Below are 16,448 nucleotides of genomic sequence, written 5' to 3'. Positions count from 1 at the left end.
CAAAAAAACAAAAAACAAAAAAATACAAAAAATACAATGTAATATGGAATATAATATATAAAACTGGACTGGAGTGAAGAGTTGGAAAGTTGGAATTCGGAATGTTAATTGATTGTTTTAAATCTTTGTGTTATTCTGATATATGCTTGTACAGACTCAAAAATTTCTTTGTTTTGCTGAAAAGAAAGGTCACCGTCACCAGCCAATAGAAGATCAATGGATATAGCATACCTTTCTAATTTTGAAAACAATATTCCTCTTGCTTCGTTGTAAAAAGGGCACTCAAAAAATAGTGAATACTATCCTCAACAGGGTGGCCACAGCTGCATGCGGGACTGGGTTTAATATTAACACGATGTAAATCTGAATTTAAAGAACTGCACATATTTCTCAAACGTGTATGAATGATATTAAGATTTCTATCACCACAACTGAAATAGGTAGGTGGCTGTATCAATTTAGACTTCATCTTTCGTTTAAACATATTTATATTTTTGGACGTACGTATGTCGGGGTTTAGGCTATTCCATTCAATAGTAGTAGATGGAAAAAAGGATTTTCTGGTTATATCTAGTCTAAAACTTGGTACTACATAATTATTACTGTTTCGCAAATCGTAATTAGATATTTGACCAACAAGTGGGGGCATTAAATCGCAGAGATAATCAGGGGCAGTCCCATTATGGTGAAATAATTTATTTTTTCTGATCATAAAGCTTTGCAACTAACTTTTTTACACATACAAAGGCTTAAGGCCACCAAAATTTGGAGGAAAAAAAACAACCAAAGAAATTAAGGAGAGCCTGTTTGTTTTGTTTATCAGACAGGAATTTCTTCCCGTTAAGAATACTTCTGCCTTTTATAACCTATCTTTGTGCGGCGTTCCCGTTCAGCAGACTTCAAAGAGTTTTTTGTGTCGTAGCGGTCAAAAACGTCTGCAGCTGTGAGCTGCGACAGAGTAAAGCATTGTTCAAATAGTCCGCTGCAAGGTCACATAATGTTTTATTTATTTTAGCATCAATACATTGAACCAAAGGAAGGTATAAAAAGTGCAGAAGAGACTTTAGATTCGAATTGCTTCACCAAATCAGACTTGGAGATTTCCTCAAGGTGCCGTCATCGTAACTAGAATGGAACCGACAGGTCGAGACAGCACATATTCTATTGTAACATCATATATGCAGTTTGCCAAAATCAATGCACGTCTGAATACAAGTTCTGGATTTATGTAACTAAGATTATTTCCCCCGATTTATATTTAAGGTTTGTTTTTGAGGTCATATTTTCAAACGTTTTTAATTTTAACTTTGATATTGGACTATAAACCCCTTGGTAGACCTTAATAAAGATCACTAGTTATTAAATGTTTAGAAATGTTCACGTTTTCCTCGACTGTATGCATTCCAGATGAGATATTGATAAGACATGGAGGATGGCATTCGACACCAAAGGGATCAGTCATGATTTGATCCAGATGGTTTACAATGACAATACAATGTTCTTCGTCTCTTGTCATTGCTGTTGGTCTTGTTTCCTCGTGTGAATTTGCATTATTTGCAGCAATACCAGCCATAAATCAACTAAAGGATGTTAAGAAATGTCTTTTTAGTGTCAATCTAACTAGTGCAGACTTTTGATTTGTTATACCTAAAATGTCACCTGATCCCTTTGAATCTTTTATAGTGGTCTTTTCTGTTGCCATGTCGGTCCATATACCGTTAAAATGTCCCGGAGTCTGTTTAGAAGCAAAGTCGCCAACAATTCAAGCCAGAATTTTCTCTGGAAGTTGAAGCATATCGAGTTTGTACACTGGCATCCACCTAGAGTAATTGGTACGGTTGATGACAAAAAAAATAGGTAACATTTGAGATGACGATCTCAAAGGAAGTGACCAATTACCTTCTCGTTCTGCTCTTACATTTGACAGCAAAATTTCTACAGCTTCAGGAAACATATCTCAGTATTTGAATGTAGGTTATGCAGCACATCCACCTTGCTTATATGTATCTATAAGAGGATGTATATGAACTTCAAATAACTCCGTCAGATTAGGCGTTAGGCCTTGTATCTGGCTTGAATTGTTGGCAATACCACTGTGAAACTCCAACAAAGCATTCCAAGTCGAAATTATGTTTCTGAGATAAATGAATTTAATATTGTTGTTTAATTAAGGTATAAAATATTATATTAATGTCAATTTTTCTACTTTTAACATAAAAAACAATTATGAAATTGAATCGAAACGTACTCTTATTAAATGCAAAATATTTCGTAGTGTTGAACTTTTATAAAAACTCTCCAAAAACGAATAAATTGGTCAAACTTTATTTGAAATCGTTAAAATAAAGTGGAACAGCAGTGTAAATAATCATAACAGAAAGCATATCACGAATGTTCTTTTACAATGCAAACCTAAAAACTTGTTAATGTCAATTATTCTTTAAAATAACGGCTCACGTACTTTAAAGCCCATTTTACAAAAATTGCACCATACGATTTTTTGACGACAAGTCAAAATGTAAAGTTTAGACTTTTAACTACCAATGTTGAGATTTATAGCCATATAGTCAGAATGACAATTAAACACTGTAAATATGCGACTTTTCCTCACTCGGTCACCGAACTAGCAAACATATTAAGAGTATATTCACATAAAAGTTAAAAGATACTGTTTGAAATTTTCGTATATGTATACAATGATCTACAATAATAATTTGTATCGACATGAGCATGAAAGTATTAGTTTATATATCAATATAATACATCCATGATATGAGTGACTTGCCTGATTCTTCAAATACTCAACTTATTTAGATATCATTTCACTAAAAACATTTCCACATCTCGGCAGGGACGTTAAATCCGATACCCCCTGTAGCACTAGGGAGAGGGAGGTGCGCTTAACTTAATTTACCAGCATCTCAAGATGGAAGACGCTGAAACTGATGAATGGAGTTTTTGATTCAACTAATTTATGCTCCCATCCGAGAGAAAAGTATTATAAAAGTTGTGTACATCAATAGGCTTATTCCCTACAATAAAAAAAAATATGCCAGAAAAATTGGAAAGATGCGCGTAACTGAAATTTTGCGGTAATGGTAGTTGTTTTTGTAGGAATTGTAGGGATGTTCATTACTGTGTTAAAATACGCATAAATTCATCAAGTACAAAATGTTTCAAGAAACTTATTTAGGACAATATATGAAATGGTATTAGATTCTGAAATCTCTATTGACTTAGAGAAGGGCGCGTTACCACTGAAAAACACGTGAAAAGTGGGTGGGTAAATTTAATGTTATGTCTTAAAATAACATTTGAATAAGCCACATATGGACTATTATAAACAATTGTTGCACAGTTTCTTTAAAGTGCAGTGAATTGGAAATTTTCGAAAACACATACACAAGACGTTATTTTATGGTCGTTAAATGTTTCGTTCCTCAGATATAATATTTTGTTTCATCAATATAAAACAGTGCATTCCATCAAATAAAATATCCTTATTAAATATAAAAATAAGAGAAGATATTGTCAAAATTCCTGTAATTTAGGGCCTGTTTGGTTATATATGCAAAAATTTGCTCCTGCTGTTTCAAGTTGTTTCAAGTGAGATGACGATACATTTCTAAAAGAACCAACGGAAATCTATGTACCAACATTACTATCATGTGTGCCAATCAGCACTTACTAAAATGATATTAGTAAAGGGTTTCATATTGACCACGAATTAATACCAAATATAAAATATCTAGCCATGTGATTCAATGAAGAAATGGACAGCAGGCAATGCGTGTTGGTAATTGATTTTGGTGTATACAAAATGCGCATTCGTATACAACATATCTAATGAAATATGACAAGTGTACTTCAGATTGGATCGAAGTGGATGAAACACAGGCACTTGTCTCTGAAAAAAAATCCCATATACCTTAATATAACACGTGTTATACAAATGTATATAGGCAATTGTTTTTTTTTCAGAGATAATTGCATGTAGGATGAAAGGGTGAAATCGGGCTGATTGATGCTACGAGTTCGAAACCTTTCGGCTCATTTCATTCTGAAGTTTGCATTGGTTTTTTGGTTTTGGTAATGAGTAAACTTTTTTAAAGACCAGGTACGTATGACTTTATACAAATAATTCCATACAAGTTCGACTTAAAAGGAGGCAAAAATAATAACAAACTGTAATGTATTTGTTCTGGACAGAACTAGAAGACACTTTCTTTATGTGCTTATCACCGATAGTATCCAGAGATAAACAAATAAGTGCCTGTTTCTCCGACTAAAGGGTACGAATCTCTCCCAATAGTTGTCCGTTTGGCGGGATGTATAAATACGCAGCCACATCAGATCGGAATAGAGATGCCTCGTGTAGAGAAGTACTTCTACCGTTGAATGACTACCGTCATTTGGTTGATTTTTCTGTCACTTTTAGGTGACAAGTATCATGCTCTTTGGAAAAAAAAGCATGTATCATATACTTTCCATGTAATTGCTAGATATATTAATATAAAATAAGGAGATGTGGTATGTTTGCTAATGAGACAACTATCCAAAAGAGACCAATGTGATGTAGATGTAAGCAACTACAGGTCACCGTACGGCCTTCAACAATGAACAAACCACATACCGCATAGCAAGCTATAACAGACCACGACATGACAAAATGTAAAACAATTCGAAAGACAAAACCAACAGTCTGTTTTATGTACAAAACAACAAACGAAAAACAAATAAGATATACAGCAACAAACGACAACCACTGAATTGCATGCTCCTAACTTGATACGGGGGTGTAACAGCACACAATAAGAACCAACTATAAACTATATCAATGATCATTCTTAATATGGCTGTATCACGAGGATCATATACCAATACTAGATCATAGATGAATTATATCGCAAGAATCTATACGAAGAATTGTCGTTTCACATCAAACTTATTATTGTTAATCCAATCACAGGAATTTATTGCCACACAAGCTGCATCATATGTCAAAAAAGATATATGTGTTATTTCAAAAGAAGCTACAGTTGCACAACAGCAATATGCAGAAGACCTGGATATCTATTCGTACCGTTGCTTTGGTTGTTTTTCACACATGAAGCTTTTGTTTCTACTTTTTCAAACCCTACCGTAATAGTTTAGGATCACTTTATTTCATATTTTATGAAATATGTTGATGTCATTTTGGACTATGAATCAAACTTGATATCTTCATTATTTTTTCATACGCAACATGCACTCCAATAAACATTATCTTTGAGTGAACTCAGGTACTCCGAATAGTATAATAATTCCAGCTCCATTAGTGGAATATATAAGGTTCCTCATGACAAGAAAACTGAAATTCGACCTCAGTCGTATTCGATAGTACTAATGGAAAAAGGAGGAAATGACAACGACAAATAGAACCTGTCCATGCATGGTCATCTGTAAATAAAGGCAATAGTAGTATACCGCTGTTCAATAGTCATAAATCGATACACAGATGTTCAGTAACGTTTAACCAAGTCATGACGGCGATCTGAAAACTTTGGAAAAGATGAGTGAACTTTAGTTGGTTACAACTTTGGAATATCGTATTAACTGAAAGATATATGCCTCATAGGCAGGTGCAGCTGGAATGTTGCTTAAATAAAAATGCTGAGATTAAAGTCCTCTCTTTTGTCGTTTTAATTCAAATATCTCAACAGACCTTCGCTTGTGCCATGCACGCGGTATGTAGTAAGCGTACTTGTATTTTGATTCAAATTTTGTTTTGTTGTGATAATGTGGTCCTTGTATGTGTATTGTTTTACATGAATTCAGACGTACATATCTATTACAAGGGCATTTTACTATACACATTAACATCAAATTAAATATTTTATTGGAAAAAGCACATTTTATATATATGACAATGCGTGATCAAAGTGTACAACATATAAAAACGATGACAAATAATATAAGTAAAACATCATACACAACAAGTTAAAATTGATGATATGCTATAACCACAAGTACATTTTATTACTTCCATTTCCTATGTATATATGTCTCTGGGTAGACCAACTGACATTATGTGTTATTATGAACTTCAAAAGCTTGACTCAAATAATTACATATCTGTCTGGCATTAACAAATTTTCCAGATTAAATAAATATATTACTGATTTGATATCATCATACTTAACTTCTCTCGAAGGTTTTTATATAGGGGACAATATATAAGGAAGCGCACTTCATCTTCCACTTTGCCTCTGCAAAATATGCTTCAGAATCTTTCAGTTGCTAACGTCTTTGGTTTACTGTACATCCCTGTTTCAATAGCATATGAATGTGCACTAATTCTAATTTTTGTCAGACCTGACCTCTCATTTTTTGTATATTAAGGCTCAGGTAAGTTTTTTTTTAAGTTAAACGAGGTGCAAATTTTAGTATAAAATCTGAGTTTACCTGTGTTATTAGATTTAATATTTAATATTTAATATTGTGAATCCTCAAACACAGTATATGATACTTGAAGTGCATCCAAATTAAGTAACTTTTTAAAATATAAAGATACCAGCCAGCAAGAGCTTTTCTGTAAATACAAATTTTTGTCTTCTTTTAATGTTTAGTATATAAATATTGGTGTTCTCTTCTCGGTACATGCGTTCAACAAGTGTCGATTCCTAAGACAGTATTTAAAAGGCCACTTCAAATTGATTCCTAGTTCTTCTGATTCTCTCGCTCCAATATTTGTACATAAAAGTTTAAAAACAGGCATCCAATTTAGAGTCACGGGCCTTAAGTAAGGATATTAAATTTAAGAATAAAACAATTTTCTAAAGCACGTGAAATATAACTAATACGAAACTCGATTCTCCCTTCTAAACTGGAGAAAGGATCATCCTGCTTTGATTTTCTTCTTGCTTCTAAAGCTATAGTACAAATAAAATTTCATTTTCGAAAATGTACGTAAATTGTATATGACTAACTTTGGTTACTTTATTGTGGTGATACATTAAAGAGAAACTTGAATCTGCCATCATTTATGATTTATATTTGTTGACAATATGATGGACATGCATAGACCAAGCAAGTAATTGTGACATCACACCAAACATTAACTTTATCATGTCATAGTAATGAAGGATGATCATAATTGTTTTCACTTGAATTCAATACACTTGTCATAGAAAGTAATAACAATATACAAGCTAATGTAGATCACTGCATACACATTACGTTTAAGTTAATAAAAAGTAGTTTAACATGTCTAAATGGTATTCTGCTGCGGGCGAAGTGTCGTTTACTTACATAACTGGTAGTAAAAGAATATGTGCAGATATTTCACGCAAATACATGGGAAATCACATGTTATCTTGATTTATTTCTTTCTTCAATGGATGATGTCATTAAGTAGATATGCACTCAGTTAATTGTAATATTCATCCATTTTCTGAGTCATTTAATATAAAAAATCAATTTTGTCAATACATTGATTCCTTTGAAGATACGGATGTAACAGATATTCTTTTCCTCAATTGTGGGGTTACCACTGGAGAAACTGTGTTAATTTCAAAGTAGCTGCATTGATATTTCCCATCTTCTGTTATCTGTGGGCATATATTTTGGAACTTATAACCATAATGAATCTCTTCGGGGATATATGATGTTCTTGTCTGAACAACCCGACTTGTACTCTCAATTACACCGTCCAGACTTACAACAATTTCAGAATATCCCCCTAACCTTCGCAATGTCATCGGTGGCCACAATGGGCTATCTTTGTTTATTGTATGATAGATGACAGCAGGCCATAACAGTGTCAAAGTATCACTTCCTCCTTCTGAAACAAAATCAATGAATGTTTGTTCAAGATGGTGTTTATTGTTGATTACAGAACGCTTTATCAGTATTCCCTTGGCTTTTACACCGACGAGCTTTGATTTTCTAAAGTCTGCGACTCTGACCATAAGACGCCATTGTCCATCAACGACAGCCAAACAAGCTTTTTGGCTAAATACAACAGAGTCTCCTCGCCTCTTTGAGCGGATTAACTTTGAAAAGACAATCGCTGCAGTGAGACATTGCACTCCTATGCCAAGAATGAATTGAATAAATACTACCAATACAGCATGGGGACAGTCTGTGGTCACATGTCTAAAACCATATCCAATTGTATGCTGTGTTTCAACTGAAAATAATAGTGCAGTAGTAAAATCATAAACATTTTCCACACAGACTTCTGCATCTTCATTTTCTAAGTCACCATGACTACGAGCAAATGCGAGATAAATTACGGCAAAAGTGATCCATGTCAATAAAAATCCACTAACAAATAATAATATTGACCATCGCCATTTAGCGTCCACGAGAGTAGTAAATGTATCTCTCAAGTAATGTTTTAATATTGTTTTCCTCGGAGTTTCTAGTTTCACCCTATAACTTCCCTGTTTGCTAACAATTCTATTGTGACTATTAGAAAATATAATGTTTTCGTCCTTTTTTGACATTTTAACATCCAGCTTTGCTTAAGACATTCATGTTTATTCCTATCTAAGCAACACCAAGTATCCCGTATGCGTGTCAGACATATATAGAAAATGAATAATCACCTGTACAGTGACATTAAAGGGATCATAAATTACATGTAAAAGATGACAAATTGTCATTGTTTGTACACAAGTAATTTCATAATACACCAGAACGTTATTTACATGTTTTTAAAAGTAAAAATGAACTTTAAAACAAGAAAGCGAAATAACGACAGCTATGATAATGGCACGTGTAAAAGGTCACTTGCGCAAACATTTTACATATAAGACCAGAAGATCTTTAAATTTCTTTTTAATTTTATTATGGAAAATTGTGCATCGGTTTGTGGTTTTCTGTTTTAAGTTAAAATATTCCATTAGCGATATATTTTTTTCAGATTTCTAAAGTTTATTAAGCATTGTCGGCGGTATTTATAACTAATCATAAATTTATGCATACGGTATGAAATATTGTCTTTATTGTAATACATATGCAATTTTGCAATTTTTTTTTTATCTCACTATTTGATATATATTTGCAAGTTATAAAATTTGCACACGCGTTAATTGGTTGTTGTTTACTTTACGTCCTGTGGCAAGTATTTCATGCATATTATGGACGATAACAAAAATACAAGAATTATGCCTCCCAGGCGGGAAACGGGGACTTGTTACTATATCCCGAGGTCTAGTTGGTTAAAATGAATTTTATTTTACTTTGAGATATTAGTCAAGGTTGTCAACTGTGAGCCCATCACTTCAACTCGTTGTTGTGTGATCCGAAGAGACGAATGAAGATCACATGAAATTAATTTCTTGGTAATTGTTGCTTTTCTTTTTAGTTTTAGTACTTCACTTCAACTCGTTGTCCGACTTTGTGCAATAACAAATTTGTAGATAATTATCAGTGAAACATGTCACAAATAGCCACAGAGATATTTAACGAATGTTTCCCGATCTTTTAACGATTTTGAGTATAACCTGATTTGACTGGTCGTTCAGTTTGACCACTTCAGGTTATACGCACCCTACTGGAGCACACGATATCAATCTTTAGAGTTCATTGTGCATGCATATCTGTTTTGTTTGTTCATTCATATATCTTCTCAATTTTATTTTTTTTGTCCCCCATTTAGCAAACTTTTTACAATAGAAAAGGAACTAAAACCCTCCAGTTTCTGTTGTTGAGATGATTTTGTTCCCCAAATATATATCGCTTGATTTTATTGAATGTTTTAATCTCGAAATATTGATGTTATTGTCAAGTCAAATGTGTATGCCCTTTGAGGCCCTTAATTGGAAAAAAAATTTCTTCTTTTTCTAAACATCCTGCTAGAGGGAAAAGATATAATAAAAAAAATAACACTTTCCCGTCCTTATTTGCGTCCTGGATTCCAAAGAACTAGAAGTTGAATGATTGGAAGTTGGTGTGGCCAAAAATATAACATAGTTTTATGGGTACAAATGTATCATATTCTTCAAAAAGCTGTACACCAAAAACAAACTATTGACAGAAAGGCTGATAACATAAACGTTTCTAGAACTGTTTAAGCCATCACATATATGTATAGTCTTTCACTTGATATAACATAAGGGGATATGGTTTGATTGCCAATGGGACAACTTTTCTATCTGACAGAGTCAAAATGAAGCGGCATTAAACAACTATAGGTCCGCACCATACGGCCTTCAACAATGAGAAAACCCCATACCATATACATTTACTAGCAGTCAGCTATAAAAGGCCCCGATATGACAAATGTAAAACAATTTAAATGAGGAAAAAAACCAACGGCCTGATTTACGACAAAAAAATAAAGACAAAAAAACATGACAAACAACAGCTAACGATAACCACTGAATTACAGGCTGCTGACCTAGGACAGGCACATTCAGGATGTGGCGGGGTTAAACATGTTTGCAAGAGCTCAATCCTCCCCTAACCTGGGACACTGTAATCAGTTGGGAATGGCTTGACCATGTATTACCTGGATATCCATAGAACTGTCATTCATGGTGATTCAATGATAAATATATATTTGTTACTTTGCATCAGTAGTAAGGACGTCATTGTATATAAATGACGTATGACATATTTTTATGTTACTTCATTGTATACGAATGACGCATCACGTATTTTATTGTTATGTAATTGTATGCTACTGATGCAGGATAGACATGGCTATTTGGTGATATAAATTAGAAGGTATTATAAGAACGAATATTGCGAATCTGTAATTTATTTCATACTTTAAATATCTTCGTTACTTTGCTTCAGTAGAATGTTCAAAGTGTATATCACTGTTTATACATGACGCAACAGCGTATTATTTAGTTATGTCTATTTCTACTACAGAAACAAGGAAAACCTTATTAACTGTTGAGGGGGGGGGGGGGGTATGACCTTTATCGGGACTCCGGGATCGGGTGTTTTTAACTCGGGATTTCGGGATTGATCCTTTCGGGATCCGGGAATTCTTTTTTTCGAATTTCGGGATGTCGGGATTTAAAATGTTTAAATTCGGGACCTTGAGATTACATGTTTTTTAGCCCGGGATTTCGGGATCAGGACCCCTCCTACCCCCCCCCCCCCCCCCCCCCCCCCCCCCCCTACTGTTGGACCATTACGAACGGTTTGAGGTAATTTTCAAAGCATATCGTCAGAATGAACAATATTCTGTAACTTATTCTAAAATCTTATTCAAAAAAATGTTTATGCTCAGTATTTTTTGTTTTATTTTTAGGACAAGGTTCACACGCCTCAGAAATCAGAAAAAAATATCATTTTTTTGCCATATAAAACGTCCAAAAACTATAATGGTTTCGCCCTCCTCTAACCTCAAATCCTGTATCCGCCCCTGAATAGCACTATTCATAATCAAATATAGCAACATGTAAACCATATATATGACGAAGTGATGTTTATATTGACAAAAAACGGTAACGATGGTTCATTTGATCTTATTTATGTGATTACTCACTACGGGAAAGCACCCACATAAAAGGTTTTCCAAGTGTATTACCCATAGGTTAAGATATACAAAAACACAAATGCAGTTTAGTTGAATATATTTTTAATTCAAAGTTAACCCACGAATGTTACTATGTATTTATGAGAGGAAAAATAGAAAGCAAATCCCGCTAACATCAGCAGAATAGGCAAACCCATCTAAGGTCAATCCGTCTAAGTCAAATTTGCCTGAGGGAGCTGCAACCTTAGTTTTTATACCAATTACAATGCACACCGTTTTGTAAGCTGAAAATTTACAGACATAATAAATTATTTAAAACATGGCTATTGAACTGGGCGGGTGCACGTTGGTGTAAACTTCATAATTTACTGGATATTGTCTACGTTCGTCATTTATAATAGGAAATCAGTGCATCATTTATCCATCTATAGAGATAGACGGAATAACTGTATACCTCCTTAATTTTTTATTAGAATGGAGTTAGACTAAACGATAAGAACAGTATAAAGAAAACCTATTCCTAGCATATCGATTCTATTCTTATGGGTTTTGTAAATATTAAAAATTGCACTAATGCATTAATTTATTTAAAATATATTCTGATAATACCCGTATATCTTTGGATTGATCAGAATATTGATTAAATATTGCCGCACGACGTAACGAAATCGACAGTTATTGAGCTAAGGGTGTACACCTCTGAGGAGCCAAAAATTTCTAGAATTAAACTTTTTTTCTTCACCCGATTTTTGGGTTTATATGACTTTAAAAAAATAATTGGCGAAGAAAAAATCATATGGTGGTGCACTTCTTTTTTTTCTACGGCCCTTTAAAAGTACCCAATTTTGATGATTTTCACATTTTTCATCAATTTTTACCTGTTTTTGGGCTATTATCGTGAAAAAAATCACAGTTCCACAATTAAATTTTTTTTCATACTTTCAATAAAGATGAAGTGGGCCAATCTGAATAAATTTAAATTAAAAAAAACTATAGGTAGGTGTTAATATAAGAAAGTTTTATCATATTTTGGTGCTTTTTTGTGTCAAATTTACCATGATGTCAATTTTGTAAATTTGTGATTTTTCTCTGTTTTAAGAACAAAGTGCATATTTTTTCAACTTCTTTGTTATAAATGATTGAAAAAATTTATATCTAAGAAATTTGAAAACAAAACAGGGATATGGAATGTACATGTTTCTGGTAAAATCAATTTTTATATCCCTCATCCATTTTCTCAAAATTTTGGCTAAAAAGACTGACTTGATTGGTAATAAAATTTGAAAAATTGATTACTCAAAAACTACTTATTGTAAATACACAATTCTTTCACAGAGTTAAGTTTGATTATAACATTTTTCAAATTCATTGATATTTTCCACTTGTATCCCATATTTTGGAAATAATTCCAGAACGAGATTTCAACGAGACTGAAACGTTTAATCAACCCATATCTTTCATTTGACAATCAAATACCAGACGAAACAACGGACATCAATACAATTACCAAACATGTGTTACTTTTGTAGTTGATATAAACTGGCACATAAATAAATATAATTTCATAATAACAGCTACGCCACTGAGAAGTGATTAAATATATATGAGCTTTAGGGTTTTTGCATTCTTGCATTTCTCTTTTAAAGATTATATTGAATGACCAGTTTATTTTGTCTTTTTTAAACTTTTGTAAACGATTATAGAAATTAACTTTTGAGAACGCAATGATAATAGAATGTAAAAGCTGAAAAAGGATGGTTTCGCCCTTGCTTCGATCATGTGACCAGCGCAGCCAAATAATGTGCTGTTTTGAATTGTAATATTATAATGATCATCTGTTGTATGTATGTGGTAATACGAAAGGTGTAGCAAAATATTGAAACTGGAATGAACTTTCTTTCTTTTATGGTGTTGTGAACTCCAGACTTAATTTAATGACCCATTGGCGGATTCAGGCGGGGGCGTGAGCCCCCCTAAAATTTGCAAAGCATGGGTTTTCCTCGGCTTAATAAAGAATATTTCGATAATTTTACCCTCAAGAAAAAATTTTGCCGAGCGGAGCGAGGCAAAAAATTTAAGTTTGCGCCCCCCCCCCCCCCCCCCCCCCCCCCTGCTAGTTACATTAATGTGTGGACTCAAGTTTTCTAACCAAAACCACCAACAAAATGAGTTTCCAATAACGGCAAATAAACTGTGATGTTTGAAGTTTGGTATTATGCGAGATTATATATTTCAACCAAATAAAATATTCAGGTATGTATGACTTTAGACGGTCTGGATGGGCGTTCTTCATTTCTGTATTCTTGAATTTTTGGGGCATTTTTTTTTCTTTGAAAATAATGCTTATTCTGCAAAATGCTCATGAAAATTATTTTACTATTAAATTTATCTGCAATTATATGATTTCTTTATTCTGTAAATCGCTCGTTTTTGTAATCACTATTGTATTGCCTATTCCCCCCCCCCCCCCCACAATTATTCTTTATATTTCTGCACTCCATTATTCTCTATCTTTATTTGTTGCTATTTTTTCCCTATTTATTATTTTTTTTGCCATTATTCTCTACTATGTAAACCACATCTCATTATAGTTGTACAATGGGCAGAATATATTTAGTTTTCCACCAAATTTCCCTAATATGTTAAAAGGAGAGTGCTATGAAGTATTGGCTTACTTTTAAGGTAAATCATGTACAAATGTGATTAAGATGAACTGCTGACATTGGAATAATTTCACTTAAGATGATGAATAGTTTAAGGTGACCCAAATAAGTAATATTTAATTCATAAATAATATCAACCTACAGGGTATATAGATGTATATAAATAAATAACTTTCTTGATGTATAGTCACCTTCTTCTCTATATTTCACTTGGATTTGTTCTTCCTCTGACAATAAATGAACAGGGAAAAGCAAAATGGTCTGTTTAAAACACATTGCAACAACTGTAATTATAAAGTAAGATTTTAATCTTGTTATAAAGATCATTTGAGGGCAAGATGCTTACTTCTTTTTTTAACAAAATTAAAACTACTGATTTATTACTTTTTTTATTTGAAAACGTCACAAGAAATATGTATAGTCAAATATATTTTGCATCAAATACTGAAAAATCACTACAACATGAAGATACATCAGTATCTATACCTTCACTAAACCCAGACTCGGTCCTTCCATAATCGGAACATTTCGAAGACTGACTTTTATTTATTCTTCTTAGTTTATGATATGGCTCATAGCTAATTTCTTCCACAATTTCTTCTGTTTCATGAAAAAGTTTCAAAGTAAATTCACAAACTCCCGATGAATTTATATTTGCAATCATTGGCTTAAATTTATGCTGCCATTGAAATTCGCTTGGTATATAAGAGGTCCTTGTCTGAACGGTCATTCCAGTTGATTCTATTATACCATCCATTAAAATAATGAGTTCAAGGTCAGAATTTCTCAAATCGTCTTCATCCATATTGTATAATGGACTATGTGGTTGTAGGCGGTGTGTAAGCACTACTGGCCACTGTAGCTGTATCCTACTGTACTTTTTGTCCAGTTTAAACTCCATATCATGTCGGAAGTGTGATATAAAATCGCCATCCGTCGTCAGAGTACTCACTACACAAACAGCACGGGTGCTTGTTTCAATCATATTAGACTTTTGAAGGTCGGCTATTCGAATAGACAGGTATTTTCCATCGTGTTCCTGAGAAATACAAATATATTTACTAAATAAAATAGTATTTCCTCGTTTTGATGGTTTCTGAATTTTTGCGATTACTAATCCTGTTAAAAGTGCCTGTAATAATGCACCCCATATTGACTGTAGCATAATAAAAAATATAGTCCCCGGACAATCATCAGTTACATACCTTGAACCGTATCCAATCGTGGTTTGGGTTTCCATAGAAAACAATAAGATAGCGAAAAAGTCTTGGGCATTAGCAATACAGTTTTTATGACCAGCAACTAAGTCTTCTCTAAAATCACCATGAGCTGATGATATCCCGTAAAATATTCCAGCATAAGCAATCCAAGAAATAATAACACTCATACCAAAAACAGGAAGAACAAGTCTCCATTTAGTTTCAATCAGAGTTGTGAAAAAATCCGTGAAGATGGATGTTTGTTTTCCATTGATAGTCCTTGACACTATGTTACAACTGCCACTACGTTCTACAAGTCTAGGTGTACTTTTGGTGTAAGATTTGGTGGATTTGTCAAATTTCACCTTTCCTTTCTTATAAATTTTCTGCTGAATGCTCTTTTTTGAAACTCTACTAACAGTCGAAATTTTCTTCTCACGTTTAGTAGGAAGAACCTGCTGACTGCGATCCCCATTTTCCATTTGTTGTTGATTTTCGTCAGAATTTTCACTAACTACAGTCATAATTTCAAATTTTCTCGGTGTTTTTCTTCCATCTAATGTGCGACAAGGAATAGACGTGCGCATCACAACTGTTATAATACACGCACTTTGACTTGTTGTAATGTCATTTATGTTTATGATTAATTACAATCCATGTATGTACTTGTATTCAATTTACCTAGGACAGATAAACATGTTAAACGGTCATTATTGGTTTTATCAAAATGTGTTACAATTTTACGTTTTGTTGTATTTTCTTATGAGTACTTTCAATCACAAAAAGAATCGAAAGATTGAAAATGCATTATGACCTATATAATAAAAACATTTTGGTAAAAATTTTGAGTGGACTCCTTTTCTTATTTTGTTCATCATTATAATCATCATTATCATCATCATTATTATCATCATTATAATCATCATTATCATCATCATTATTTAATTATCATTATGATGATGATCATAATCGTTGTTATTGTTATTCAGATTCGGAGATACTCAAGTAATATAGGTGGAACTCATTAAAGCAACAGTGACATATATATATATATATATATATATATATATACATGTCTAAATTGAAAACAACGTTCAAAATATA

General features: G+C 33.1%; 2 protein-coding genes across 2 annotated transcripts; both read right to left on the bottom strand.

The window, feature by feature from the left end:
* Nucleotides 1-5,861: 5,861 nt before the first annotated feature.
* Nucleotides 5,862-8,520, bottom strand: LOC127707415 (ATP-sensitive inward rectifier potassium channel 1-like). The gene has a single exon (XM_052211907.1). The coding sequence runs from the start codon at nt 8,487-8,489 to the stop codon at nt 7,464-7,466; it is 1,026 nt and encodes a 341-aa protein (XP_052067867.1). The 5' UTR covers nt 8,490-8,520; the 3' UTR covers nt 5,862-7,463.
* Nucleotides 8,521-14,518: 5,998 nt separating this feature from the next.
* LOC127707412 (G protein-activated inward rectifier potassium channel 3-like) lies at nt 14,519-15,937 on the bottom strand. Its single transcript, XM_052211903.1, has one exon. It carries the CDS (start codon nt 15,929-15,931, stop codon nt 14,567-14,569), a length of 1,365 nt encoding a protein of 454 aa, XP_052067863.1. The 5' UTR covers nt 15,932-15,937; the 3' UTR covers nt 14,519-14,566.
* Nucleotides 15,938-16,448: the final 511 nt, after the last annotated feature.

This window comes from Mytilus californianus, unplaced genomic scaffold (genome assembly GCF_021869535.1).
Source record: "Mytilus californianus isolate M0D057914Y unplaced genomic scaffold, xbMytCali1.0.p SCAF_7, whole genome shotgun sequence".
NCBI lineage: Eukaryota > Metazoa > Mollusca > Bivalvia > Mytilida > Mytilidae > Mytilus > Mytilus californianus.
Note: the sequence above shows the minus strand (reverse complement) of the source record. Positions and strands in the feature narration are given on the sequence as shown.